The sequence below is a fragment of the Microtus oregoni genome, unplaced genomic scaffold (assembly GCF_018167655.1).
Source record: "Microtus oregoni isolate MIOR12 unplaced genomic scaffold, Mior012 000010F_ref0000083, whole genome shotgun sequence".
NCBI classification, from domain to species: Eukaryota; Metazoa; Chordata; class Mammalia; order Rodentia; family Cricetidae; genus Microtus; species Microtus oregoni.
The window spans coordinates 42,915,719-42,943,548 of NW_024543069.1; the positions used below are offsets into that span (position 1 = coordinate 42,915,719).

The 27,830-nt window shown below is 47.3% G+C and overlaps 1 protein-coding gene across 1 annotated transcript; it reads left to right on the forward strand.

Moving 5' to 3' along the window:
- Positions 1-26,275, forward strand: Acad9 (acyl-CoA dehydrogenase family member 9). The gene is made up of 18 exons (XM_041659522.1): positions 1-244; positions 5,175-5,268; positions 6,707-6,808; positions 8,594-8,700; positions 9,462-9,562; positions 10,321-10,399; positions 11,296-11,470; positions 13,274-13,347; positions 15,234-15,309; positions 16,874-16,944; positions 17,140-17,259; positions 20,762-20,890; positions 22,187-22,266; positions 22,938-23,064; positions 23,285-23,362; positions 24,129-24,257; positions 24,874-24,946; positions 25,634-26,275. The coding sequence occupies exons 1-18, from the start codon at positions 74-76 to the stop codon at positions 25,732-25,734; spliced, it is 1,887 nt and encodes a 628-aa protein (XP_041515456.1). The 5' UTR covers positions 1-73; the 3' UTR covers positions 25,735-26,275.
- Positions 26,276-27,830: the final 1,555 nt, after the last annotated feature.

Below are 27,830 nucleotides of genomic sequence, written 5' to 3' on the forward strand. Positions count from 1 at the left end.
CCGGGGTAATTGCGTCATCAGGAGGCGCGGCGGCGAGACTTACGGTGATCTGAAGTTTGGTGTGAAGAGAAGCATGTCTGGCTGCCGGCTCTTCTCTCGTCGGGCAGCGGCTATGGCCGCGGCGGCGACTGCAGCGCGAGCTTCCCGGGTGCCCAGGGTCTTCACGGCGACGCACCGCCCGCTGCACACCAGTCTGCGGAGCTGCTCCTTCGCCAAGGAGCTCTTCCTGGGCAACATCGAGCAGGTACGGCAAGTCCTGGCTGCCCTCGTCCTCTTCTTCCGCCTTTCGTTGGTACCCGGCCGGAGTGCTTAAAAGACAAACACCTGAGAGGCTGAGCTCGGGGATATGGGCCTTTGATCGGGTCGCCGAGGTTTTTGTTTTGAGGCAGGATCTCAGTAAGTATTAGCCCAGGCTGACTCTGGACTCATTCCGTACACCAGGCATGCCTTGAATTCGTGATTCTCCTGCCTCAGTCTCCAGAGTATTGGTGTGCAGTCGTGTGCCATCACACCCGCCTTTCTAGCTATTCCTTGTCAAGGAAATGTCTGGACTCCTGGAAGAGGTGATTACGAAGACATCTTTTTCTGTCTGGAAATGTGATTTCTAAACAACGCAGTCAGTGCCGCTTCTGTGGCTTCCCTTCAGCTTCGAAACTTTCCCCCAGGTTTCTTTCCCTTTGCAGAGCTCCACAGCCCAGCTTGTAGCAACCTTCAGGCCTTCACCTTGAGAGTGAGAAGGATTGTCAACAAATTTGAGTTCGCTTCTTTTAACTATGTTCTCTTTAGAACAGTCTTCTCACATTGACTGACTGACTGTATTACAGCAGAATCTAAGACACGGACTGGGAGTGGCTGCCCTGCCACAAAGTTCAAAGCTAACGTTGAAGTGAGGGAACCATTTTTCCCACAACTTGTGACGGAAGGTGATGTGTCTTGGATTCTCGTGCCTTTCAAAGGCATGGGAAAGAAAGGGTCATCGCCTACCCTCTTTTAATCTTTAAATCCCCTCCCCCATCACATCGGCTTTGCTTCCAGTTTTACATTTATGTAGTTGATGAGAATCCCAACGGGTAGCTGTCCTCCCTGGTGTCATCAACACCCTACTACTTTAGTGAACTGTCTACCCCTAGCAAAAGCTGGCCTGGCCATTAGAGCTCAGCTTTCTCACTTATTCAAGGATAATGCTGCTTCTTGAACCTGTGCCTTCAAGCTTTGTCCCAACAGCCAATAGCCATCTCAACATCGCCGGATCTAAGTAATTGCTTGTCATTCCTATTCCCACCCAACCCACCATTGGTATCTGATGCAGGGAAGTGCTCAATGCTTGTTCTGATCACACTTCAGGCTTCTGAGAAACCATTTTCTCCTTTATCTCCTTTTGTTAGTTCTCTGGCTTCTTACTCTGTAGACGTTGGCCAGTGTCTCTGGGAGCCCAGATGAAGTCAAGGTTTTTTTGTTGTTTGTTTTGTTCTCCTTTTTTTTTATGTAGAGGTAGTGGTTGTGTTGATTGCTTGTTTTGACAAGGTTTTGCTGGAACTCAAGATCCTTCTACCTCTGCCTTCCTTCCTGAGTGCTAGATTGCAGTCGTATGCCACACCTAGCAAACAGGAAGTTTTCTAAAGTTCAAGTCCATGTTCTTTCTTTTCATTTACAACCAGTCCCTTTGTGAACTAATTCAGTGTCCTAGCTTTAAATCCACCTCTATTATTATGGTTCAAATTTAGTTTTCCACTTAAGAGTTCTTCCCTTAACCCAAACTCTCCTCTTAGATGTGTAATAAGCATCTTTGATAAGCATGTATAAAAATTCTCCCCTGGGTCCCCCCCACACTCTTGCTTTTTCCAGAAGCCTATTTACTGTAATAATGAAGGCTCTGATTTGACACATTCTCCAGTGACACCCTGATTCTTCTTATTGTCATAGTCCTCATTGAATCCTATAAGTAAATCTTTCTTTGTCTAACTTCAAGTTTTATTCCGAACCCGACTTCACTGCTCCTTCCTGGATCTGTCAAACACAGTTCTCAAAGCATGTCTGGGCCTTGATTTGACAGTGTCTGTGATACTTTAGAGCCTCGGGGGTGGGGGAAGGGAAAGTGTCCTAGTTACCCATGCCAATGACTGCCACAGGATCAAGCCGAAGGTTGAATGGGTGAGGTTTATGTGACATTAGCATTAGTTACAGCTGCTTGGCTTTTGTAATTGACTTCTACAGTAGAAACACTTGAATAACAGGTTCTGTTGCTTTACGGACTTGAAAGATGACTTGAAAAATATGGATTGAAGTTAAGCTCCCCTCCCATGGTGTCCCTCTTTCAGTTTCGTCTCTGGTTACTAGTGGATGCTTTCCTCCTGACTCCCATCATCTCCCCATGAAGTTTTATTTTTATGTTGTTTGTTTGGGTTTTGTTGGTTTTTTTTGTTTTGTTTTGTTTTGAGGAGGTTGTTTTGTTTGGTTTTGTTGTTGAGACGGGGTCTTGTCGTGTAGCCCTGGCTGGCCTAAGATGCACTATGTAGACCAGAGTGGTCTTGAACTCATAGGAGTTCGCCTGCTCTACCTTCTGAGTGTTGGGATTAAAGGTGTGCGTCACCGTGCCTTGACCCCTGAAGTTTTTAGCACTTTAATTATGTCTGGAGACCAGCTACCTGCCAGATATTCTGTTCTTGCCTGGACTACTGGAAATCAGAATCACCTTCCTCTCACACAGCCATTTGACCAAGACTAAGTGACCAGTTGGGTTGTGAAGGTGATGGTTTGAGCTTCTGCACTCCTAGGAGTTGGCAGCCATGTTCCGAGAGCTGCAGACAGATGAGAGGAGCCATGTTTCCCTTTGAGTCGACCTTGACAGTGGTGGGTAGCAGCATATTCCTTTAATAGAATAGAGACCAACTAGCCTTTTGTCCTTGGCCAGAGAAGCACAAATAGATTCTGGAGCATTGCTCATGTGGAGAATCGAGCACTTGAGTAATAGGGTAGCAGGCAGGGAAGAGTGAGGGCTCCCCTGTGATGAGGGGAGCCAAAGAGGTGGGAGACTCCTGAACCTGGAAACTTGTGACCTGTCCCTGTTGAGCAGCTCTGGGTCCAAATCAACATCCCATATCAAGCAACTGTAGGGATGATTGGACCTCAAATGGTCACAGGCCCTCAAGCCATGTAGGGTGATTTCACAGGCCAGCAGGGGACCCTGGCTAGTAGAAGTCATGTCATTCTTCAGGAGAAAAGTGTGATTCTTTGAAAGAAGATGGCCCCCGGAGGTTGTGGCACTATTAGGAGGTGTGGCCTTGTTGGAGGAAATGTGCCACTGTGAAGGAGGGCTTGAGGTCTCATATATGCTCAAGATACCACCCAGTGTGACAGTCCACTTCCTGTTGCCTTCTGATCATGGTGTAGCCAGCACCATGACGGCCCACACACTGCCATGCTCCCCGCCGTGATGATAGTGGACTGAACCTCAGAACTGTAAGTCTCCAACTCAATTAATTGTTTTCCTTGTAAGAATTGACTTGGTCATGGTGTCTCTTCAGAGCAATAGAAACCATAACTAAGATAAAGAGAGTGATCATGAGAAGAGCTGGAGTCTCACACAGACATGGTTACTTCATGGCCCAAGTATGTCCTTTCTGTCTCTTACAGCTACTTTCTCTGATGAACAGGATTGTGTGTAATGTAGGAGAAACCGCACTAATAGAGGACATGAAAGTTGCTCAGATCTTAGCCACATGTAAAGAGTGGCTAAGCTCAGGTTGAGTTCTTGTCCTGTGATCCTGCTACCTCACGTGTTCAACACAGGGAACCAATATCCAAAACATAGGAAAGAGCTGCTCAAGGGGGCCATATATGGTGATTGGAATATGCTCTTACTATGGGGAGCTTTCGAGCTCACACGAAGACTAATGTCCGTTTTTTTGAAGAATCTGCTCATCTATTGTTTTGTACAAGATTCTCAAAGGAATCTTGAGGAAATGTGACCTGCACATTGTTGGTGAGAAAATGGAATTGCTACTGGAAACTGACCTCAAAATTAGTAAACAACAGGGGATCTAAATGGAAGTCCCAGGCTTCTTGTTTATGGGGACACTCTCCACCTTTGTTATTGATGAAGAAACTTGAAAATGAGGATTCAACCCACCTGCATGCGGAGGAAAAATCGATGCAAATAGTCTTAGACATAAACCCCATGCCTGAAGTGTCATATGAGTTTTTTCTGCTTCTCTCCTGGGACCCGGTGTGGAAGACAGCATATTTCCCTCCCTTCTGCTAGGCACTGCAGTGAGAGGGGCTGGACATCCAGTGTGACTGCAGTGAGAGGGCTGGACATCCAGTGTGACTGCAGTGAGAGGGGCTGGGAATCCAGTGTGACTGCAGTGAGAGGGCTGGACATCCAGTGTGACTGCAGTGAGAGGGCTGGACATCCAGTGTGACTGCAGTGAGAGGGCTGGACATCCAGTGTGACTGCAGTGAGAGGGCTGGACATCCAGTGTGACTGCAGTGAGAGGGCTGGACATCCAGTGTGACTGCAGTGAGAGGGGCTGGACATCCAGTGTGACTGCAGTGAGAGGGCTGGACATCCAGTGTGACTGCAGTGAGAGGGGCTGGGAATCCAGTGTGACTGCAGTGAGAGGGGCTGGGAATCCACTGTGACTGCAGTGAGAGGGGCTGGGAATCCAGTGTGGCTGCCGTGAGGGGGCTGGGAATCCAGTGTGACTGCAGTGAGAGGGCTGGACATCCAGTGTGGCTGCCGTGAGAGGGGCTGGGAATCCAGTGTGACTGCCGTGAGGGGCTGGGAATCCAGTGTGCTTGCAATGAGAGGGGCTGGACATCCAGTGTGACTGCAGTGAGAGGGGCTGGGAATCCAGTGTGACTGCTGTGAGGGGCTGGGAATCCAGTGTGACTATAGTGAGAGGGGCTGGGAATCCAGTGTGACTGTAGTGAGAGGGGCTGGGAATCCAGTGTGACTGTAGTGAGGAGGGGCTGGGAATCCAGTGTGACTGTAGTGAGAGGGGCTGGGAATCCAGTGTGGCTGCCGTGAGGGGGCTGGGAATCCAGTGTGACTGCAGTGAGAGGGGCTGGGAATCCAGTGTGACTGCAGTGAGAGGGGCTGGGAATCCAGTGTGCTTGCAGTGAGAGGGGCTGGGAATCCTCTGTGACTGTCATACTTGTTTTTCCCTTTTCAGAAAGGAGTCTTCCCCTTTCCCGAAGTTAGTCAGGATGAGCTTAATGAAATCAATCAGTTTGTGGGACCACTGGAAAGATTCTTTACTGAAGAAGGTTTGTATGGTTTTCTTTATCATTGCCATTTCCAGTATGTGGCTAATTGGATTGCTTACATTAGAAGCACCTTGGTGTTGTTGTTATTAAGTTAAAAATAGTTCCTACTCACTGGGCGGTGGTGGCACACGCCTGTAATCCCAGCAGAGGCAGAGGCAGGTGGGTCTCTGTGAGTTCAAGGCCAGCCTGGTCTACAAGAGCTAGTTCCTGGACAGGAACCAAAAACTACAGAGAAACCCTGTCTCAAAAAACCAAAAAAAAAAAAAAAGTTTCCATTTATAATAGAAAATTCAGGAATCACACAGTTTCTGTGGTAAGGAACTTCTTTGAAATGTTTCTACCCTGCTGCAGGCTAACACTTGTGTATGACATGCTAAAAGTGAGAACTAGAAAAGATGAATGTATCTGAGGCCAGGTAGGTCAGACTTGCTAATCACATACTGTGGTAAAGGCTGTCTAAGATGGCATATTTGTAAGGTTAAGTCTAGATCTTTGTACTGGGTGTTTTATGAATCATCATGATCTGTGGTCCAGCACTTTCTTGGAGACTTTATGCTCTTCTGGTTTCTTCCAGGGTAACATCCTGGATAACTCATGTAACACACAGACAGGATACTGATATCACTACAAGCCAGCTGACCAACATGTACTGGTGCATGTGTATGTGTTATCGTACGTGCTGTTGTGTGTGTGCAGTCATGAAGGTACAGATACAGTTAGATTGTGAGGATTCTCATGCCTTCTTTTATGACCTCATGTTACCTAGCTTCCACAACCTCTTGAAACATTTCATTACTTATTTCTTTCATCACTGTAACGAAACTGCCTGGAAGAAGCAACTTAGGGAAGAAGGGGTTATTTTGGCTCATGTTCTGAGACTGTAGTTCATGGAGCTGAAAGTCTGGTGACAGAAGCAGATCTTTGTGACTGCTCCATCTCACACCCAGTCAGGACCAGGAGAACAGATGGTTCTGAGCTGGTACTCAGCTTGCCTTCTTGTCTCCCCTTTTAATATAACCCAGAACTGTAGCCTATGGAATGGCGCTGCCCACAGGGGAGGGTCTTCCCTCCTCAGTTAAACATTCTGGAAACTTCCTCAGAGACACACCCAGAGATTTAATTTCTAAGTAACTCCAAACTCTGCTAAGTTAACAGATGAGTTGAGCCATAATAAAACACTCCAGGAATCTGTGTCATGCTACACTGCTGTTTCACATGACCCTGGTCACTCACACCCAGGTCAGGAGAAAGACTCACTCAGCACCAGTGACTTAACACAGTTCTTATGAGCTTGATGGCATGACACCAACCACTTCAGATTGCTGACGTTTTCTGCCCCTGATATTGGTATACTATACAGAACCACTCTGTATACTTCTGTTTATATGAACATAGCTTATTTTTTTTCTTGCTTAATTAAGATATTTGTTTTTCTCAGTGGACTCTCGAAAAATTGACCAGGAGGGAAAAATTCCAGTTGACACCTTAGAAAAATTGAAGAGCCTGGGACTTTTTGGGATACAGGTCCCAGAAGAATATGGTAAGTTAGGACAAAGGCCTTTCAGCAAGAGCTTCTCACGGTGGCCTTTCTTTAAATGCAGTCTTCCATGGACTTGAGTGCTGAACGATGTGTAAAGCTGTGGTTTTACAGCTTTCACGTGCCTGCAACCTCCAGGTATGGCACCTGAAAGGTCCTTGAGGTGTAGAAATAGTACGCCGGGAAACCTTCTGAGTTGGACTGCTTTCCCGGCTCTGGGCTGCTTGTTTGGAGATGTGCTATTTGGCATATTTCCCAGATCACAACTAATGATGCCATTACTGAGGTTTACACTGCATTCTTGGTCTTCTAGTTCCTTCCCTATTGTGTCCCCAGATACTAATGTGTAAACCCCCTTCTACAGCAGAGGGTGGGCCCTCAAGTATACAGAATAGGTCCATAGTCGTGCCGAATCTGGAGCTGGTCCAAGCTGAGACACAAGTGAAAGTCCAAGGAAATAAGGGTGGTGCCTAATTGCCTGCCTTGGCATCTTAACCTTGTTAACCTGGTTGAGTGATGGGTTAAAACTGTTAACTAATGTGCCTTCCTTGAAACCTTAACATTTCTCAAGCACATTACCAAGTATGTGGAAGCTACTGTCTGCAGACTGCCTAAAGTATGCCCAGTGCCCAGTGCAGCCAGCCCTACATCTATGGCATCAGCACCCTGCTTCTTCACAGAAATAGCTCGCTTGGCCTCTACATGAAGCCATTAGAGAGGCAACTCATCCAGTGGGCATCAGGGCTGTGTTCCCAAGGGACAGATGTCACCATCGTGTACAGCCACATCAATTAGTAGAGTAGAAAGAAGGTGAGAGGACCGCAGTCTCGCTTTGTTAAAGAAGGAAAAACAAGTGTTTGATCAAAAAAAGATGGGGAAGGGCGGGTGGTTGTGGCTGGAGGATCAGGAAGTGGGAATGCATGGAGGCCTGACATCATCAAGATATTTCCACAGCTGCGGAGGTAGCCCACCTGGGTGTGGAGGCATGGGGGGCTGTGCACTCTTATCCTCACTAGATGGCTTGGCTAGTTACTGTCCTGAGAACTGTGGGTCTTACTTCTGTAAAGTGGATGTGGACACCTCTGGAATGTGAAGAGTAAATGTAAAGTCTATAAGTTCATTGATGTTTTTAGACCCTTTGTCTTTTAGTGCTAGGGCGGCAATTCCCAGAGAAGACCAGTTTTATACTTCAGGAAGCATTGGCAATGTCAAGGCACATTATCGGTTTGGACGCTGTGGACATAGGGAGATTTGATATGACATCCTGTGGATGGAAAACAGAAAGTTGCTCAACATAGGGCAATGCAGGGATGGTTTGCACAGCAGAAAATGAACACTATCTCAAGTGTTGCTCAATGTAGTGCAATGCAGGGGATGGTTTGCACAGCAGAAGATGAACACTATCTCAAGTGTAATGCAGGGATGGTTTGCACTGCAGAAGATGAACGCTATTTCAAATGTTGCAGTGCCGCAGCAGAAGAGCCTTGATCTGGAGCCACCTGGATTGTAAATGTCTTTTGGTAGAAGGGGTTTGCGACATACTCAGTGGCTTACTGTTTGTGTAGATGTCTATATTAACAACTCAGCTTCATATATGTTTTCTTGCCTCAGAAATCTAAAGATGTATACAGAGATACTCTGGATAAGATTATAGAGGATAGTTTCCTTGTGCTACTTTTTGTTTTTTAATTTTCTTTTAAAGTTTCTGCTGTTACTTTAAAATTAGAAAAATAAAATAAATCCCTTTCCCCAGTTGGAGAGTCAGCTAGACTGGTCTGTCTTCCTTAGGTGGCCTAGGCCTCTCCAACACCATGTATGCCCGGCTTGGGGAGATCATCAGCATGGACGGCTCCATCACCGTGACCCTGGCGGCACACCAGGCTATTGGCCTCAAGGTCAGTTGTCTGAGGTCCTATGTTTGGCTTTCTGGGGGAAGTAGAAGACAGGGGACTGCTCCTGTGACATAAATGGGTTTGATCGCTCAGGGTCTAGCGGAGAAGCCCGGCTGCACTTGCACATGAGACAGGCTCGTGCTGTCTTTGGAAATGCACCTTTTCCTGTCCTGTCTGCACACACCCTGCCTGCTCCCCGAAATAAAACATGGTGGTGCGAGGGACAGCTTCAAGGGCACACAGTCCTCAAGGTTTCCCATTATCCGGGGCAGTTCTGCTGTACACAGGTGAAAGACAGTTAAATGGACTCGGCGTTCAGCTTTGCAGCCCAAGATTAGGTGTCCAGACTGCAGTGATTTAGCAACAGGGTTGGAGTTGAAGAGCACAGCTTTGAAACTGTACATTCCCATACTGGGTGAAGTTCTAGCACCCCCTGTATTCACATTCCATCATCCAAACCTGCCTGTCCATAAAGGAGAAGTCCTCAGCTTGTAAGTCATACCTCACCCATGGTCTCCCAGGATTGCCCTGAGGTACGCAGGGATGAGAATCCTAGGTGTTGGCTCCAGAGCTACCACTGTGGCTGGACCTTGTGCATACGTAGTGGGCCTTTCCTCAGCATGTTGGCCTTCTAAGCAGCATCTGAGGCTGCTGCCTCTGAACTCATACTGTTTTCTCTTGAGTGAAGTAAATATTGTCAACAGAGGGGCTGCCCTTAAAGACACCTCACTCTCAACTTCAGTTGGTCTGTGTGTTTCTTTTAGGGGATCATCTTGGTTGGCACTGAGGAACAGAAGGCCAAGTATTTGCCCAAACTGGCATCTGGGGAACACATCGCAGCCTTTTGCCTAACAGAGCCAGCCAGGTCTGTCTCCTCAAAATGTCACCTGTGTACTTGGCACCATCAAAGGTCCCTGGGACATGGAACTTGTGTGGAGTGGCTGGTTTGTATTTCCTTCTCTCTGCAGCCTTCAGAGTCAACAACTATTGATAGGATAGCAATCTTCTCTCTGGCCCATTGAGACTTACAGATGGATTCCTACAGCATCTACTAAGTCAGTGTTTGTGGCTCACAAGCCTCATTCAAACTTGAGTGAGTCTTTCAGAGCACATGGGGTGGATGGCAAGTCCACATTTCCAGATTAGGAGCTGAAGCTCAGAGAAGTTGTAACCAGTCAAGGGTCACACAGCAAGGACGAAGCAGGCCTGGGCAAGACTCAGATTCTGTTACAAGTCCAGCGGGGCCCTGTTTAATCGTGTTTCCCTTCACCTGAAATCCTGAACAGGCTTCCTCCTGCTGTGGCCGAACCCACACAGAGACTCTGCAAAGCCCTTGTGGAGCCCATTTCCGTGTGGGGCTTCCGCCCAGCCTGTCTCCACTACTGCTCTTTTACTTGTTGTCCACACAGATCTCATTGGTACAAGTTTTACTGGAATGTTCCCTTCTGCTTCCAGACTCTGACCATGTTTCTTGTTCAAGCATCAGAGCGCAAGTGGAACAGACATGGGTTTTTTTGGTCTGACTCGGTGTTTTAAAGGCCTGTCTTATTTCCAAGCCCTCAGAAGTATTTTAATCTTACTTGCAGTATTGTTCCCCTCGGTCACATAGCTCTGTCTTTGCAGTGGGAGTGATGCTGCCTCCATCCAGACCAGAGCTACGTTAAGTGAAGATAAGAAGTACTTTGTCCTCAATGGCTCCAAGGTATAGCCATGACCTCAGTGCCCTGTCTGCTCTAGCAGGCCACTGACTCTGCGTGTCCATCTTCTGGACATCACACTGGCCGTGTGCTGCTCCTTTATCTGAACAGCCGAGGCACCGCTGAGTGGCTGGTCAAGACCCTCAGTGGCGGGTCAGGACTGGAGCAAGGCCGTCTGACTCCATAGTCTCCTTGATTCTATGCTCACAGCTGCTCTCGTGTGTTGATTTTCAGTTCTGGTTCCACACAATTTCAAAGATGTAAATGTAGTGCGGTGCACTCATGGCCCTGGCACCCGCAGGAGGAGTGCACACTCCCGGCTGGCAGTCCTTCCTCTGCTGGCAGCAGCACCTCTGGGTGGGAGCTGCGAGATTTCATCAAGGACTGCTTAAAGATAGAACACTGAAATGCCATTAGCAGTTGTGGGAAAGGATAGCAATGGCCTCTTACCTAGTTAGCGTTCAGATTTCCTGCTCATCTCTTACTAAAAGTAAATAATTCCCGTCCATTGCAGTCCATAGAGCACTCTCTCCTCATCCCCACTTTCGCTCCTTTGGCTGATAAGTAGATACAGTACATAAAACTTGTACGCTTGTGTTTGTGCAGCAGTGATGAAAAGGTTCCTTCTTTAAGTCTGTCAGTGGTCGGGTCTTAGTGGAGCTCAGAGGCCATCTTAGTGACGTTAGCTATGCTCCAGCCCTGCCCTGCCCTGGTTCCTGAGAGCATCCCTGCCCTGGAGAGACCTAAGCCGCGTCTGCTCCTGTGCCCATTCACACAGGCTTGGCTTATATGGGGCTTTCCTCCCTGTCTTCCCTGATGCGGAACATCTGCATGTTGACCTGAAATTCACTGGGTGGGTGGAGCTGAGGGGTGTCTCTAAGGATCTTCTGTTTTTCCTCAGGTTTGGATTACCAATGGAGGACTGGCCAGTATTTTTACTGTATTTGCAAAAACTCAGGTGGTTGATTCTGATGGTTCGATAAAAGACAAAATCACTGCGTTCATAGTAGAAAGAGACTTTGGTGGAATCACTAATGGGAAACCTGAAGAGAAATTAGGCATTCGAGGCTCCAACAGTAAGTGTGGCAGACAGGCGTGTGCACGAGTGTGACAGACCCGAGAGACACGTTCACTGTCCACTCTGATAACGATAACAGAAAATGACATCTCATTGCTTGTGGTTTCGGTTAAGCATGTCCGCATAATCAAAAAGAATGCAGTCACAGCCTATGCTCCTTGGTGCGTTCAGCACTGTTGATTCTAGGTGAGTGAAGTTGGTTGGAATCTCAGCCTTGATGGCACAGTAGTGGATGTCACACAACCACGGTGTTTGGAATAAACATCTTCTGGCAGGCCAACCATCTCTTTTCCTGGGATCCCTTCCTCTCTCTTCCTTCCATGCAGACCTGCCTTTCCTTCCCTGGTCAGCCGTTGCTTCAGTGGAGGCTGGTGTCCTGTTTGTTGCTCCATTCACCCAGTACGGCCACGGCATTCTTAAACTGTTCTCGTGGTACAGTTTCAGAGTGGCCACCCTACAAGGGACTGTGTTCCTGGCACATCAAGGCCCACATTTGTGTGCCCTGTGTCTGAGGAGCTGAGCATTTTAACAGTGTCACTTCCCTGTTGACAGCTGGGAAGCTGGTGCCACAACAACAGGCAGGACCCCAAAAGAGGGTCCAGGAACATAAGATGAGGTCAAAAATCTTCCCCGAACCCAGTAGAGTATTCTTGCAAAGAATGGCCAGATCCTCTAACCCATGTAGCCAGCCCTTCAGTATGACCAGCAGACAGAGAGGTCATGTCTTGTGGGCATTTCATCTCCATACTTTGCCAGAGCAACAGCTGAGTGAAAATCATCAGGTCAGCTTATGGCACTTGGCCTGATTGTCCCTTGAACCCTGACCTTCCGTATTCTTAGTCAGTCTCTCTCTCTCTCTCTCTCTCTCTCTCTCTCTCTGGTTTAACCAGCCAGGAGTTAGGTTGTTTGTGTAGCAGAACATGCAGGCGGTACTGCAGGGACTATTGTGCAAGGGCACTGTCCCAACCCTGCCTCACCCCGTGAACCTCACTGTGTCACTCACAGGGACCAGTGGAGCCTGTGTTTCTTTCAGGATTGCTGGTGGTCCCTGGCTACAGTGGCCCTGTCTGTCAGACGCTTCAGGATTTAGCTTGCAGCTGTAGGATTTTATTTCTTTGGTGGATGCTTTGGTCTGAAGGGTGCTGATGAATTGGTTTAGATTTCTGTGTGCCTGCACACATATGACTAGCTTCATTCCATCTGCTAGCACCGCACCAAGCTGGGATGATGCTACCCCATATACAGGGGTATGGCTGTGTTAAATATAGGGAACAAGAATCCTGTTGAATCTGGGTTGGAAGAAATGCTGGTGTGCTCTATTTGCCTTTCTGTCTTTGACTGTTTTGGTCCTCTCAGCTTTTGTTAAATGTTACCTTAGAAAAGTCTGGCATAGCCTTTCAAAGAATGATAGCCGCCCTTGCAGCCCCGTCTCTCTGTGCTGTGCTGTTTATTTCCACTGGTCCCTGTGAGTGACACAGTGAGGCTCACGGGGTGAGGCAGGGTTGGGACAGTGCCCTTGCACAATAGTCCCTGCAGCACTGCCTGCATGTTCTGCTACACAAACAACCTAACTCCTGGCTTGTTTATTTCATCATAGCACTGATCATGCGACCACGTTCTTGCCTTTATAGATTTATAGAGTGTCTTTCTGGCCAAAGAATGAGCTCCGTGAAGGCAGGAATGTGGCCTTTTTTCCCTGTTCTTCAGGATGCTAAGAGAGTGACTTAGTCACAGGCCTATGGGTCAGGAGCTCACTGGTTTGCATGTATTAGTCACCATCTTTCAATTCCATGTGTTTTAGCTTGTGAAGTCCATTTTGAAAACACCAGAGTGCCTGTGGAAAATGTCCTTGGAGAAGTTGGAGGTGGCTTTAAGGTGAGTTGAAGGCCAGTCTCAGGTGAGTGCTGTGTCTTTTCACGTGTGAGTCTCGTGTTCTGCTCTGTTTTCCCTAGCACGTGAGCCTGTGCTTTATCTGTGACTGTGTGTGTGTGTCTCTTAGGACATCAGCACTGTAGAGACCGGAGGAGTGGCTTGCTCCTAGAGGAGGGGTCTCGCTAGGATGAGGAATCTTTATCTTTTTCCTGTGTGAGGAATGGATTTCCCTTCCCTAGTAAGTGTGAAAAACAGAAGTCCAGGTTCCAAGAAACTAGCACCCTGGGTCTTAACTTCCTCCCTAAGCTTTTCCTCTTATAGTCAGGTTTATATTTTAAAGATTTATTTTCCTGTGATTAGAGTCTCACCATGTAGTTCCAACTGGCCTGGAACTCACTGTAGACTACACTGGCCAGAAATCCACCTGCCTCTGCCTCCCTAGTCCTGAGGCGAAAGGCGTGTACAACCTATTCAGTTGGACTTGTTTATTTCTATTTTATGTTTGTATGTGAGTGTCTACATTTGTGTATGTGAATTGCATGTGTGCCTGGTACCTGCAGGGACCAGAAGGTTTCTGATCCCCTAGAACTGGAGCCACAGGCTGTTATAAGCCACCCTGTGGGTGCTGAGAACTGAACCTGAGTACTCTTCAAGAGCAGCAAGTGGTCTTAGCTCCTGAGCCATCTCTCCAGCCCCAGATTTATATTTTATTGAGAAGTGTTTTATGTGACATTTAATTTGCCATTTTAAATACACAGGCCTATCATTTTTAATATATTGTCTGTTGTACTTCTCATGCCATGCTTCCAGTTCTACCCCCATCTTTTGGCAACTGCTGTTTCCTTCTGTTCTTCTTTGGGTTGTGGATGAGGAGCATTTCGTACGGCTGGAATCGTACACAGCGTGAGGTGTTTTGTGGCTGCTTTCGCAGCATATTCTCAAGCCATCTCCATGTCACAGCATGAGTCCGCATTTCCTTCCTTTTTGTGGGTGAATAACCATCTATGGCTGAGTAAACCACATCTTACTCATGGCTTCATTAGGCTGAATTGTTGTCGCTTTGGGGTTAGCACTATTGTATTGTGAGCTTTCATCTTCAAGTTTGTGTTTGGAAAATATGTTCGCAATCCCTTTGTGTGTAACTGTAGTATCAGAATTGCTGGATGTATGGAGACTACAGTGGGTCTTTGAAGACCTCTTCCCATGGTGCCTACAGTGTCCAAGGGTCCCCATCTTCCCCAGCTCTTGTGCTGTTGCCCATTTTTAGAACGAAGCCTGTGGCTTCACTCAGTTTCTTCCCTTGAGAGCTCTCTGGTTGGTGAGGAGACCCCGTGACTCCGGATGAGGTGGCACAGCATGTGAACCAGAGCTGCGCACCTGTTCACTGTACTGGATCAGATAGAATGAAGGGCAGGGGAGGAGGCATCAGCCAGTGTCATAGGCTCCTGGCTGCAGTCACCAGGGTCATCTCTGTGTCCTGAGAAAGTCACAGCTCTGCTCTGAACACAGACACCTGCTTCATCTGTAAAATGTGGGTGTTGACCTCAAAGCACAGCTGGAAAGTTCTTGCTGCTTGCGGCATACTTACATCAGTCTGGGTTTCTGTGTCTGCCCGTGGACGAGGAGTTCTGACAGGTGCATTTAGAGTGTGAGCAATGATGTTTTCTATGGTCAGAGCGAGGCCAGTGATGTTGATGGGAAAGTACAACAGTAACTAAGCCTCCAGTACTGCTTGTGTCTGCCCTGGAAACAGGCAGAGGGATTAACTTGGTCTGGATGCTGGCATAGAATTCTGTAGACACTTGCCTTTGCTTTCTGAACACAAGATGGTATGGCTGGCTCCCTCGGCCTCCTTCAGTGCCTCTGAACCTTGTCTGCCCTCCCTGCAGGTAGCTATGAACATCCTCAACAGCGGGCGATTCAGCATGGGCAGTGCTGTGTCTGGGATGCTCAAGAAGCTGATTGGTAGGTGAATAGTTACTTAACTCATGCTGTGACAAAATACTTTACAGAAACAACCTTAGGGTGGGTAATTTTGGCTCACAGTTGGAATGCCTGGTCCATCTTGCAAGGAAGGTGTGGCTAGGACATCTCTAGCTGTGGCTGCTGGAATGGGAAGCAGTTGACCACGTGGGAAGTTGGGAAGCAGGAAGAATAGATGCGTGCTCCCATGGCTTCCTCCTTTCTTCCTCAGTCCTGAAGCTCAGCTTATGGGCTGATACTGCCCATATTCAGGGTGGTTCTTCCCACCCCAGTTAAGCATCTCTGGAAATCCCTCACAAACAATGCCCAGAGCTGTCTCCTAGTATCGTGATTCGTGCTTCTAAAGCCAATCAGGTTAACACCGAAGATTAATCTCCATAGTAGGTAAGTCAGGAGCGGGAACCCTTTGCAGCACCAACTGCATACCAACAAAGTCTCTGTCGTTTCTTCTGGGTAGGCAAGGCTGAGGTAGGCCATTTGGATAGACAGCTTAAGTTTGGCATATGGCCTTTGATTTAGACCAAATGTACTCCTTCCCCAGAGGCTAGTATATTTCAATATTCCTCTGCTTTATTTACACACTAGTCAGGCATTCTGTCAGAAGCATAAAGTGTTGCTACTCTATCCATGACAAACATGGCTGTTGAATGAATGCCAGTCCTTGAGCCAAGCACTAAGAAAACATTAGCTCTGATCTCACCAGAGCCCCATGGCTCATTGGGCATAGATGTGGGCTGGGAAGTCCTGGAAGCAAGCACAACCCTGTGTGTTTTGTGACTGTTAGAGTTTACAACAATGTAGGCACACATTTGGACTCCTCCCTCTATTTGGTTAGTAGAGAACTGAGGCCCAGAGAGGGCGGTGCTTTCCACAGGCCCATGCATCATGACCCAAAGGCAAACCTACCTGTTACGCTCATGCTGAGCCTACTCGTTCAGCATGCTCTGTGGCTCTCATCAGTGAGAGTTCTCACAGGCTGGAAACATGTGAGTGCATGAACAATTGGAGACCAGCTGCTACTGGTTCACACCAGAGGGCAAATTTGGAAACAAGTTGTAGGCAGGCAGAGCAAGAAGTACTGGTGCCGGGGTAGTAGGCTGAGTGTCCCTCTGAGGCTCTGAGAACCTGGCACTATAAACAGCTGTGCACATTGAGACCCCAGCCAGAGCTCTGACGTGAAGGTACCCGTCACGTTGTGGTTGAGTGTCTGTGGGCCCTCTTCGCATCTTTCTTGGATGCCCTGTGCACCTGGCTTACACCCGATGCCTGCAGCCTTCCTCTTTGTATCTCTGGTGTTTCTGTGAGGAGGGTGGTATGTTAAGGGAGATGAGTGTCTCCCCCCACACCCTCACAACTGACTCAGCCTTCTCTGCTCTTACCCTCCTGCCTGCTGCCTATAGGCCCATGAGGACCAAGAATGCCCCCTCCAACCAGAAAGTGGGAACCAGAAATGCTGGTCTTAGGAAATACTTTCCAGAATTCAAAAACCTTTTTTTATGTTTGTTTTGTGTTTTTTGTCTCTTTCGACAACTCTTTTCCTCTTCAGAACTGACTGCCGAGTATGCCTGTACACGGAAGCAGTTCAGTCGGAATCTCAGCGAATTTGGTTTGATTCAGGTAAAGAGGTTTTCAGTTTCTGGTTCCCTGTGCTATGCCTATGGGCAGGGACATAGGATGAAATCTATACAAGGCATTATTGCCACTGGGACATCAAGGCTTCTGATGAAATTTGCTTCTTGGGAGAAGAGTTAGGAGATATAAGCCTATGCACGTGAAAATTGCTTCTTGACTTTGTTTTTCTGAACATTTCAGGAAAAGTTTGCGCTAATGGCTCAGAAGGCATATGTAATGGAGAGCATGGCCTACCTCACCGCGGGGATGCTAGACCAGCCAGGGTTTCCCGACTGCTCCATCGAGGCAGCCATGGTGAAGGTAAGCCCAGCTCAACTAGAGCTAGCACTTGGGGGAGATGCAGCCTTTCTGATCCGTGGCATTGTTGACCATCTTCCTCCTCCTGTTAAGTGAGAGAGCGACTTGACTTAGTATTTGCACATATGCAGCTTCCCAGGTTAGTAGGGCCCTAGGGTGAGGTTGGGAGAAGTGAAGCCGAGTGTGAGTCTGCAGAGAGCTCAGTGTTTCCCACTGTGGATTGTGCCCATTTAGTGTGAGTCTGCAGGCAGCTCAGTGTTTCCCACTGTGGATTGTGCCCATTTAGTGTGAGTCTGCAGAGAGCTCAGTGTTTCCCACGGTAGATTGTGCCCATTTAGTGTGAGTCTGCAGGACTCAGTGTTTCCCACTGTGGATTGTGCCCATTTTTACTGATTGATCCTAGTCGTAGCAACAGAAGACACAGATGTCAAAACTATATCCATGTAAATTAACTGGGCTCCCCTGGGGAGAAATGACATTTTTTCAGATTTAATAGCCTTTCTTCTTGGTCAGAACTTTGTTAATAACATGTTTAATGAGGTAAAAAGAAGGCACTGGTTACAAGAATTGTATTTCTTTGGTGTGTAAAAGGGCCAAGTCCTGAGTTCCTTGAATGTTGTTTTTCTATCTTAAGAGGGTCTAGAAACATTGCAAGTAGAAAATGCTTTGGTGTTCAGGACGGGCCCACGTTTCTAACCCCTGTTCTGGGGCTTCCTCAAACCATCCCTTTTCAAGGTGGCTCCTTCCTTTGCTGCAATAAGGATTCTCCTAGCTTCACCTCTGGGTCTAACTTTGTCAGTTAACAGGGTGGGGTATCATTGGTACTGCTTTGGTTGGATACCTAAGGGTTAAACAGGCAAATCTGGGATCACAAGTGACAGAACCTGGTCCACAGCATACAGCAGTCACCGTCTTTACCTCTGCCATTGGGTGCTTCCCGCTCTTCTGTTCAGCCACCTTACTACTAGATGCATTGTCTTTGGGCCATCACTGTCAGCTGGAACTGTCTCCCTCGGCTCCACAGAGTTTTTTCATATGCTTACTTTAAGAGTAAGAACCTGTAAGTTCATTTTCACAACCCTCTAGCTTTGTTCTGTTTTTTTTAAGTATTTTTTAATTTATTTTTTGAGAATTTCATATAACCTATTTTGATCATATACTTTCCTTCAAATCCCCCTAGATCCTCCCCCACTTCCCTACCCACTCAACTTCATGTTCTTTCTCTCCCCACGGAGCCTGGTTTGTGTTGTCCACCTACTGAGCACAGGGTTTGGGTGGAGAGTGGATGCTGCGCCAGTGTCGTTCCATTGAGGAAAACTGATTCCTCCTCTCCCAGCAGCAATCAGTTGCTTCTTGGCTAGGGGCGGGACTCTGCACCCACTTCCCTTTCTTCTTGTTGGGATTTTGTCTGGCATGAACGTGTGTAGGTCTTGTGTCTGCTGTCATAGTCTCTGAGTTTATATGTGTATTAGTCCTATTGTGTCTGGAAACTCTTTCCTTACAGTCATCTATTACCCCTGGTTCTTCTAATCTTTCCACCTCCCCTCTGCATCCATCCATCACTGAGCCTTAAGAGTGCAGCAATGGTAAAGGCATTTAGGGCTGATTGCTGCAGGGTCTCTCGCTGTCTTCACATTGCCCAACTACCCCCCTTCTAATTAACAATCAGTGAGCTGGATAATCCGCAGTAAAAGGTAATTGGGGCTTTATTTACTAAGTTGCTTACCATGGAGCTGAAAGGACAAAGAGATCAGCCATCTTGGGTTTCCTAAACTGGGCAGTTTCCAAGGATATGGGTACTTAAAGTGTTAAAGTCAGGAAGACCTGGGAAAAGCACAAGTTGGCCATTACCTGCAAAACAGCAGAAGTAAGCATTGGCGCCTGGACTCAAATCCTGAGTTTGCTAGTTCCTAACCATGTCACCTAGAACAATTCACTTAGTATCTCTTGGCCTCCATTCTTATCTATACAGTGGAGGTAATAAAATCACCAACATAAAATTACTGAGAAAGCTAATGATGCTAAAACTTACAATGCCTAAAATAACATGTCACTTCTTATTAGTTTTATAATATCAAGGTATAATCAAGATAAACAGTAAAAATTCTTATAGAATAAGCACAAATATATTTGTATGTAGATACCAATTTGCTGCTGCTTCTATTTGGGGTTCTTGTTTTGAGATTGAGGAAATTTTCTTCTGTTTTGTTGACAATATTTTCTGTGTCTTAGACCTGGGTTTCTTCTCCTTCTTCTATTCCTATTATTTGTAAATTTGGTCTTTTCATGGTGTCCCAGATTTCCTGGATACTTTGTGACTGATTTTTTACATTTAACATTTTCTTTGTCCATTTCTTCTACGTTGCCTTCAACACCTGATATTTTCTCCTCCTTACCTCGTACTCTGTTAGTGAGGTTGATCTGAGGTTTTGTCTGACTTCCTAGATTGTCCATTTCCAGTTTATTTCAGTTTGGGTTTTCTTTAGTGGTTCTGTTTCTGCTTTCATGTCTTGAGCTGTTTTCATTATTTCATTCTACTCTTTGTGTTTTCACAGACTCCGTTAGGGGTTTATTCGTGTCCTCTTTAACGTTCTTGTCTTATGCTGCAGCTGTGTAGAATTTCACAGAGTCTACTGTAGCAAGGGTATGGGTTCTGGAGGGATCACATTGTCTTGACTATTAATGTTTCCATTTTTGTCCTGGTGTCTAGGCATTTGTAGTAATGATAGTTGAGGTAATTGTAGGTGTTGGCATCTGGTCTTGTCTTTGTTAGGTAGGTGTTCCATTTCTTAGTTGCTCTTGTCCTCTGGATCTTAGGAAAGATCTCTAGACTGCAGGTTGGCTGTGGTACTGAGTGATTCTGAGGTAGAAAGTATTTCTAAGAATTGGCAGCTGACTTAAAGGAATGGGAATGGACTAGAAGGTCGGGTTGAGAAAGGGTCTTTTCCCAGCTATAATACAGGTGACGACCCCACCTTAAATTGGCCTCTGGACTTGAATTCCTAAGAGAAATGCCAGAAGATGTGACAGCCCAGAGAAATGGGCACTGGGGAGTCTGCTGTGGTCCAGCTGGTGCCCAAGAACTGACCTCTTCCACATGCTAACCTAGAGCTGAGTTTCTCTATCCATAGAATGTTCAGTAGACAGTGGCCAGGAGAGCAAAATGGAAGCCCATGAGGGTGACAACAGTGGCCGCACTGCCTAAGAAGGGGAAATCTGGGTGAATTACAAAGCACAGGAGTTGGCACAAGAGGCATGACAAGTTATGTTGGGGATGGAGCATGCAGGCTGGTCACTGGTCCAAGAAGGCGAAAGAACTTGCCTGTGCTTACGTGGAAAGTTCCTCTGAACCACTCATCTCCAAGCTCAGGTTTTCTACACGTTCTCCAACTGTATTCTGGACTTCAGCTCCCCAGAACTTAGGTTTTGCTCTGAGAGGACCCAAGGGGATGCCTTGGTTGTGGAGCAGTCCGACCAGGCTCTAACCTTGTCTGGGTCTGGGCAGGTGTTCAGCTCCGAGGCTGCCTGGCAGTGTGTGAGTGAAGCTCTGCAGATCCTTGGGGGCTCGGGCTACATGAAGGACTACCCCTATGAGCGCATGCTGCGGGATGCCCGCATCCTTCTCATTTTTGAGGTGAGTATCCCTGCTGACCCTGCTTCCCTGTGCACCCCTTAGTGATACCCTGTGCTCCTCTCAGCCTTTCTAGCCCTGAGAGATTGCTAAGTCCCCAGAAATGACCTAAAATGACATAGCAGGCTGACCTCTGGCTGAACCCTCAACCACACACCAGTGCTTCCACCCTCTCTGGCTTTGTAGAGGGGGTCAGGCCGAGAGAGCCCAGCAGCCCCTTCAGAACGCGCTCCTGAAGGCCTTTTCCACTGGGCCCGTAGCTTCCCAGTGACTGCTGTAGTCCTGCCAGGGCAGGGCTCCAGTCCCAGCTCCCGCTCTGCTTCCGTCCCACTGTCTAGGCTGTGCTTTCACTCAGTGGGCTGAAGCTAAGCTGACTCCTGTTGGCTCCAGTAGGAGGTCTCCCTGGTCGTGGGCCCAGTCAACATCTCTGCCTTATCAGCCAAAGTCTATTAGCAGAAGGGTTGGCTCCTCCAAGAGCCAGGCTTGTCTAAGTCATTTTGTCTGGAGGTTGCCTCTCTATTGGCCCTTCCTGCAGGGAGGGGCCTGGATTCCTCAGAGTTCCTGGCAAGGTGGTGTGGTCCAGCAGGGTTTGCTCTTGGGGCCATAATTTATAGAAGGGCGAGGAAGTTTTAATGTGAGGCAGACTTTGTTCAGAGCTGGGAGCAAGAACCACGAGAGCCTCCGTGCCCAGCTTTTCCTCCCAGGGAAACTTCTCTCTCCTTGGTGCCAGTCCAACTACAGGATGGTGCTGGGCTGTGAAGCCTACAGCTTCCTGTTCTATAGTAGAATTGTATTAGAAGCCTAGTAGCTGGTGGGTACTGTTCTTGCATGGAGAAGCATTGTGTGTGTGTGTGTGTGTGTGTGTGTGTGTGTGTGTGTTCCCCTGAGGAGCTTCAAGCTACTACTGCTCAGCTGTCTGTAGCTTCCCCAAGGATTCTGGTCTAAGATAACCCTCAGAGCCAGGGGTTATCTATTCCACATTTTGTGTGGTCATCACATCCCTTCATTGCCCAGGGAAACCTGGCTTCAGTTTTAATAAGGTTTCTGGGACCTAGAAAAAGGTGTGGACTATGCAGGACAGCTGTGAGGAAAGCGTCCCAGTGGGAGGCCATACCCTCTGGTCAGCCTAACTACCCTTCCCGTGTGTTGCCTCACACCAAGCCACAGCCTGCTTCTGTGCCTTGTTCCCAAGCTGCTTCAGTGGCAGCCTCTACCATCTGGACAGTAGGTAGTGGCTGGATCTGTCCAGTCACAGACTGCACTGCTGGACTGCTTTGACCTTTACACTTCTGGCTGCAGGGAACCAATGAGATTCTTCGGTTGTTCATTGCCCTGACAGGCCTGCAGCATGCTGGACGCATCCTGACCTCAAGGATCAAGTATGTGCTATTTTCCCATCTGTTAATGGTCCCTACCTGTCAGCAGAGGCCAGAGAAAAGACTGCCCAGTCTTGGAACAGTGGGTGGGGGGTGCAGCCTGCACATAGACTCACTGCAGAGCTGGCACAAGCAAGTACAGTGTCATTTGCACAGTGGTGACAGGGTCCGGAAGGCAACACCTCTAACTTCCCCCTCACCAAAAGCAACAGGAAGGGCAACCTGCCCAAATTGTTCTCATTGCCTTTGGAGTCACATTGTCCTCCAGGCACATTAAATTCTATCATCCCTCCCTTGCAAATGTTCCTCTCCCACACTGGAAGGTACCTGGTGTTTGGAAATGTTTATTATGTTGACTGGACTGCTGAGACATCCAGAAGCTAAGGAGTGAGAGGTGCCCCACTAACAGGTTGCAAGTTTGAGACTAGTTTCTCTTCTCTGCCCCTCTACCCCTGCTGGAACCCACATACAGGCTGCTAATAGGACTTTGTAGACTACTTTACTGTTTGAAAGCTGGTCATACAAAAGCTACCCCCTGCCAGGAGGAGAAAGCCACCCTGCGTGGAGCCCACATGCTCAGCTATAGAAAAGCCCAGAGTTCCATGGTGCCATACTGTTGGTCAGTGAAAACAAGCTGTAGAGTCTTAAATCATGAGAATGTGAACTTCCTGCAGAGAGCTTAAAAGAGGCAATGTGACCACAGTCATGGAGACAATTGGTCGAAGGCTTCGGGACTCGCTGAGCAGAACCGTGGACCTGGGACTGTCAAGCAAACCTGGCGTTGTACATCCCAGTCTTGGAGTAAGTATGCCCAGCGCCTGTACTTCACATTTGGGTCCCCTCCTGCCAGGTATTCCCAATCCAGAAGGCTGTGGCTAGCATCTGGGATCCTCCAGGACAGTTGGTACACTCAGGTGCCCCACTCCTTCTCTGCCCTTCACTGGACCTCCAGACTAAATACTAGGTGGGTCAAGTGGAACATCATGGGTAGAGATGCTAAGTCTGTCTTCTTCACTGACAGGACAGTGCCAACAAGCTTGAGGAAAATGTGTATTACTTTGGTCGGACTGTTGAAACCCTGTTACTCCGTTTTGGAAAGGTAAGTGGGTCCTGCCTGGGCATGGGATACTGTAGACAGAGGCTGCTTGTTCTTTCTTGGGCCCCATACCTGAAATAATCACACAGAAACTATATTAATTACAACACTGCTTGACTAATCACTTAAGCATATTGCTAGCTAGCTATTAAATCTTAAATTAACCCATTCCTTTTATTCTGTGTATTACTACAAGGTTGTGGCCTAACGGTAAAGTTTTGGCATCTGTCTCCTTTGGCACCTCTCTGACTCCACCTTCTTTCTCCCAGCATTCAGTTTAGTTTTCCCTAAGCCTTACTGTATTCTGCCCTGCCACAGGCCCAAAGCAGCTTCTTTATTAGCCAATGGTAATAAAACATATTTACAGCATTCAGAGGGGAATCCCACATCAGGATACTGCCTCCCCTACTTATACTCCTATGCGGTCAGTAGCCATGGATCCACTTTGGGCTCATTGCCCACCTGTGAGTCCAGGCCTAGAACATGGAACCTGCTGGCCAGCACTGCCCGTGGAGGGGTTCTGCTGAGTGAATTATTCACAGTGTTCTAAGTACCTTCCAACCAAAGAGTGCCTCTCTGGAATACCTGGAGGGCCCACCTACCTGAGGCTGAACTCAAGGAGCTAATGTCTGTGGGGAGTCTTGCTTAAGGTGACGTTGAGTGCACTAAGCTCCAGACAGGTTTCTGAGACCTGTTTAAGCCTTGACGTGTGCCCAAGTATAGAGAAGGGAAAACGTCATTGGTCACCACTCCGCACCTCTGTCCCCAGACCGTTGTAGAGGAGCAGCTGGTGCTGAAGCGGGTGGCCAACATCCTCATCAACCTGTATGCTATGACGGCCGTGTTGTCACGGGCTAGCCGCTCCATCCGAACTGGGCTCCCGAATCACGACCATGAGGTAAGTTGCACAGCCTTACACAGGAAATAGTAAAGAAAAACCTTAATGAGTTTGCCAGGGTTGTGGCTACAGGGGCAGGCCCTTTATCTACTGTGCTTTAATGAAGCCTGGAGGGAGAAGTTGGGTAGTGTGGCTTGTTGGGGAGTCCTGCACTAGAGAGGCTGAGCCTCCAGCCCCAAGGAGGAGTTGCAGAGGTGGGTGGATGCGTTTGCTGTGCTGTGGCCATGTCATTGCTGCTCCTGATCCTGGCCCTTAGTCTCGGACAGGAGGCAAGTGAGTGACAAGCCCACCCTCATTCCCTGTACTACACTTTTTCCTCACCCTGCAGGAGGAAGCAAGTTGGTCACTAGCAACTCCTGTTTGCCAGGCTCTTGACACACATTATTCTAAATAGCCCATGGGTGCACACTTCCCAGAGACAGAAACCATCTCAGAGACCCCAAGGAGCTTGCTCCTGGTCAGGTTGTGTTTGGGTCATGGTGCTATGTAACTTCTGAGCCAGGCGTTTTTGCACACCGGGTATCACACCTGGTGTGGCAATAGGCTGGATTTTTTTGAGTTTAAAGGTCAACTTCGGGGCTCTCAGTTGCTGTCCCTTCTGACTTTGGTTCTCTAGGTTCTGTTGGCCAACATGTTCTGTGTGGAAGCGTATTACCAGAATCTCTTCAGCCTGTCTCAGCTGGACAAGTGTGAGTGAGATGGCCTGTGGGAAAGCAGGCGCCCAGTCCAGCCAGCGTTGATAGCTCTTGGTGCTTTATTTCCTCTCAAAGCTTGCTGCAAGGAAAGTGGTTTGGGCTCACAATAGAGGGCTTGCTAGATCAAGTACATCCCTACATACTAAGGCCTCCTATGTAGGATATGCTTGTGTCTGTTTAGGAGAGATCCTGAAAGAAGGAGTTGGCCTTCTTTCCTCGTCTCTTTAGCCATAGACTCTAGCCAAAATGATTTACAGACTTGCAATGTCTTCTCTAGAAGTCTTGGCCCTGGAAGACAGGTTACTTCTCATTTGAAATGCTTTTTCTCTTTAGTAACTGCTTGTCCTTGTTTTGAAATACGACCAGGTTTACCTTGGCATGACAGTCTGAAGAGCCTAGCCCTGTTGCCAGTTAAAGTGGAGAGGGCCATTACAACCGTTACTGAAGCTGTAGAGCCAGCCCCGGGGCCTACATGGCTTGCAGGACTGTGATATACTGTGGAGCGTAGAGAATGACCTTTCTAGGAGCCAGTTAACAAGTAGGGTCTTCTCACATAAGACCTGGGTCTTTGGTTACAGTTAGTCTAATGGGGAACTAACTTAGGTAGAAACACACTCCTTGAACCTCTTTGTATTACCATGTTACAAAAAGGATTACCTATACTCCTTTCTTCTCTTATAGATTCTCCAGAAAACCTGGATGAGCAGGTTAAGAAAGTGTCTCAGCAGATCCTTGAGAAGCGAGCCTACATATGTGCCCATCCTCTGGACAGGACATCCTGAGGCTGGGACAGTGCCCCTGTACCTACTACCTAGCCCAGGTTAACATAATTCAGCATCTTCAGAAGACTGAATCCTTGATCCTTGTGGACTGTGTCATTTGTATACAGTAAAGCAATAGTATGAACAACTATTGCTCTGCAAAAGAGTGGTAGGTAGGTGTTGGCCTGTAGGCCCTGCGTCTAAGAGATATCGTCTTGTGAAGGGAAGGAAGGAAGGAAGGAAGGAAGGAAGGAAGGAAGGAAGGGCCAAATTGTTGAAAAATGGAACCAGATTAGTCGTGGCTCCTATGTGTGGCTACAAATGATCAAGGATCTCTGTGGAAATGGCTCACTCTGTGGCACAAAGTTCACAGGGAACTAGAGTGTAGGTAGCCATTCCTATTAAACCGTACACTGAAGAAGCAAGCTGAGTCCATATCACCTACTAAAACCGCTTATAGTCTGTGTAAGGAATGGAAAAGAATGTAAAGTGTCACTATTCATGTCCCATCTCCCAATCATGAGGGTGTCTTAACAATAAAAATGTCTTCTTGGGTATTGTAGAGATCTGTCGCTTCCTTTGTTAGGATTATTCCAAGAGGTTGGTTAGTTTTATTTTAATAGAATGTTATTTATTTGATAGTTTGGCTCATGTAAATAATGTATCTTGGTCATATCTACTTCCAGCTCCCCCTTTTTATTCCTCTGGCATCCCCAACATGCTCACCTCCCTACTTTTTTTTTTCCCCAACCCACTGAGTCTAAGTAGTGCTGCGTGAGAATGTTGACTTGTTGGCTTGCTCTTGTGCATAGCTTCTTTCCAACCCTCTCTTTAGCAACGTTCTCTGGGCCTTGGAAGGGGGTTGATGTGAATTGAGAGCCGAGAATCCAGCAGTCCTTTCTAAACTCCTGAGCTAATAAATAAGTTTTTCACCTTCATCGATAGACTAAGCAAAATGCCAACTTAATTCCTAAAATGTACCAACTATTCTACATAATTCTGTCATAAGACTAGAAAAATACTTCAAGAACCTGTACATCTGGTTCTAAGCACTTACCATTAAGTACAGTAATTTTTTTAATGTATTATTGGAAGGCATAGATGAACAGATCAGTGGGACAGAACAGCCCCAAACTGCCCTACTTAATCTTATCTAATTTTGTCAATTGATTATCAAAGACGTACAGACAAATCAATGCAGAGAACAGTCTGTCCCACAAATGGCTACAGAGTAACTATGGGAAAAGTGATCCATAAGGAACCCAAATGGATGAAAACCATAAACAGCATCTTAAAAAGGCCTTATGGTAGAAATCTCATGGACCAAATTGTAGAAAGCAGTCTATATAGCATTGTGTTCTTGCATAGAGCATGATTCAGAGCACACATCCAAGAACATTGAGCTGTTGTACCACCGTGGACCAAATATTAGAGATGCTAGAGCAGAGACCCTTTCTAGTATCTCTAGAGTACTGGTTCTCAACCTTCCTAGGGCTGCAACCTTTTAATACAGTTCCTCATGATGTGGTAACCCCCAACTATAAAATTATTTCCATTGCTACTTCATAACTGTAATTTTGTTACTATCTTATAGCAAATTATAATTGAGTTGTAATATAAGTACATGATATCTGATACATGGCCCCTCTGAAAGGATCATTTGTTGGACCCCAAAAGGGGTAGATACCCACTGCTCTAGAGGGAGCATAGGCCTGCTGACACTTACCATCCGTGGACTTCAGAATCAAGGTGAGGACATACAGCCCCAGAAAGAGATGGGTATTGGACCACCTGTGATTCTGGGAGATTCACTTTGTCTTAGTATAGACAGCAGAGGCTCCTGAGGACTGACTGCTTTCAAGGATTCAGAGTAGTTTATCAGAATAACTTAATACAAAACTGCCCTTCAGCCCTCTACTCTGTGGTCCTCTGAAAGCTCCCTGCTTCCAGGGAGTCCTTGGATGGTTTTGCATTCTGCCAAAACGGTCCTCAGACTAACCAGAATCTGCTGGGAAGCCCTTGGTTGCAGCTGTAAGCATAGTCCAATGACTCCCGGATCCCTGGCATTCCACTTTAGGGTTTTATTAGAAGATTTAGGTTCATGTCCATCAAACTTG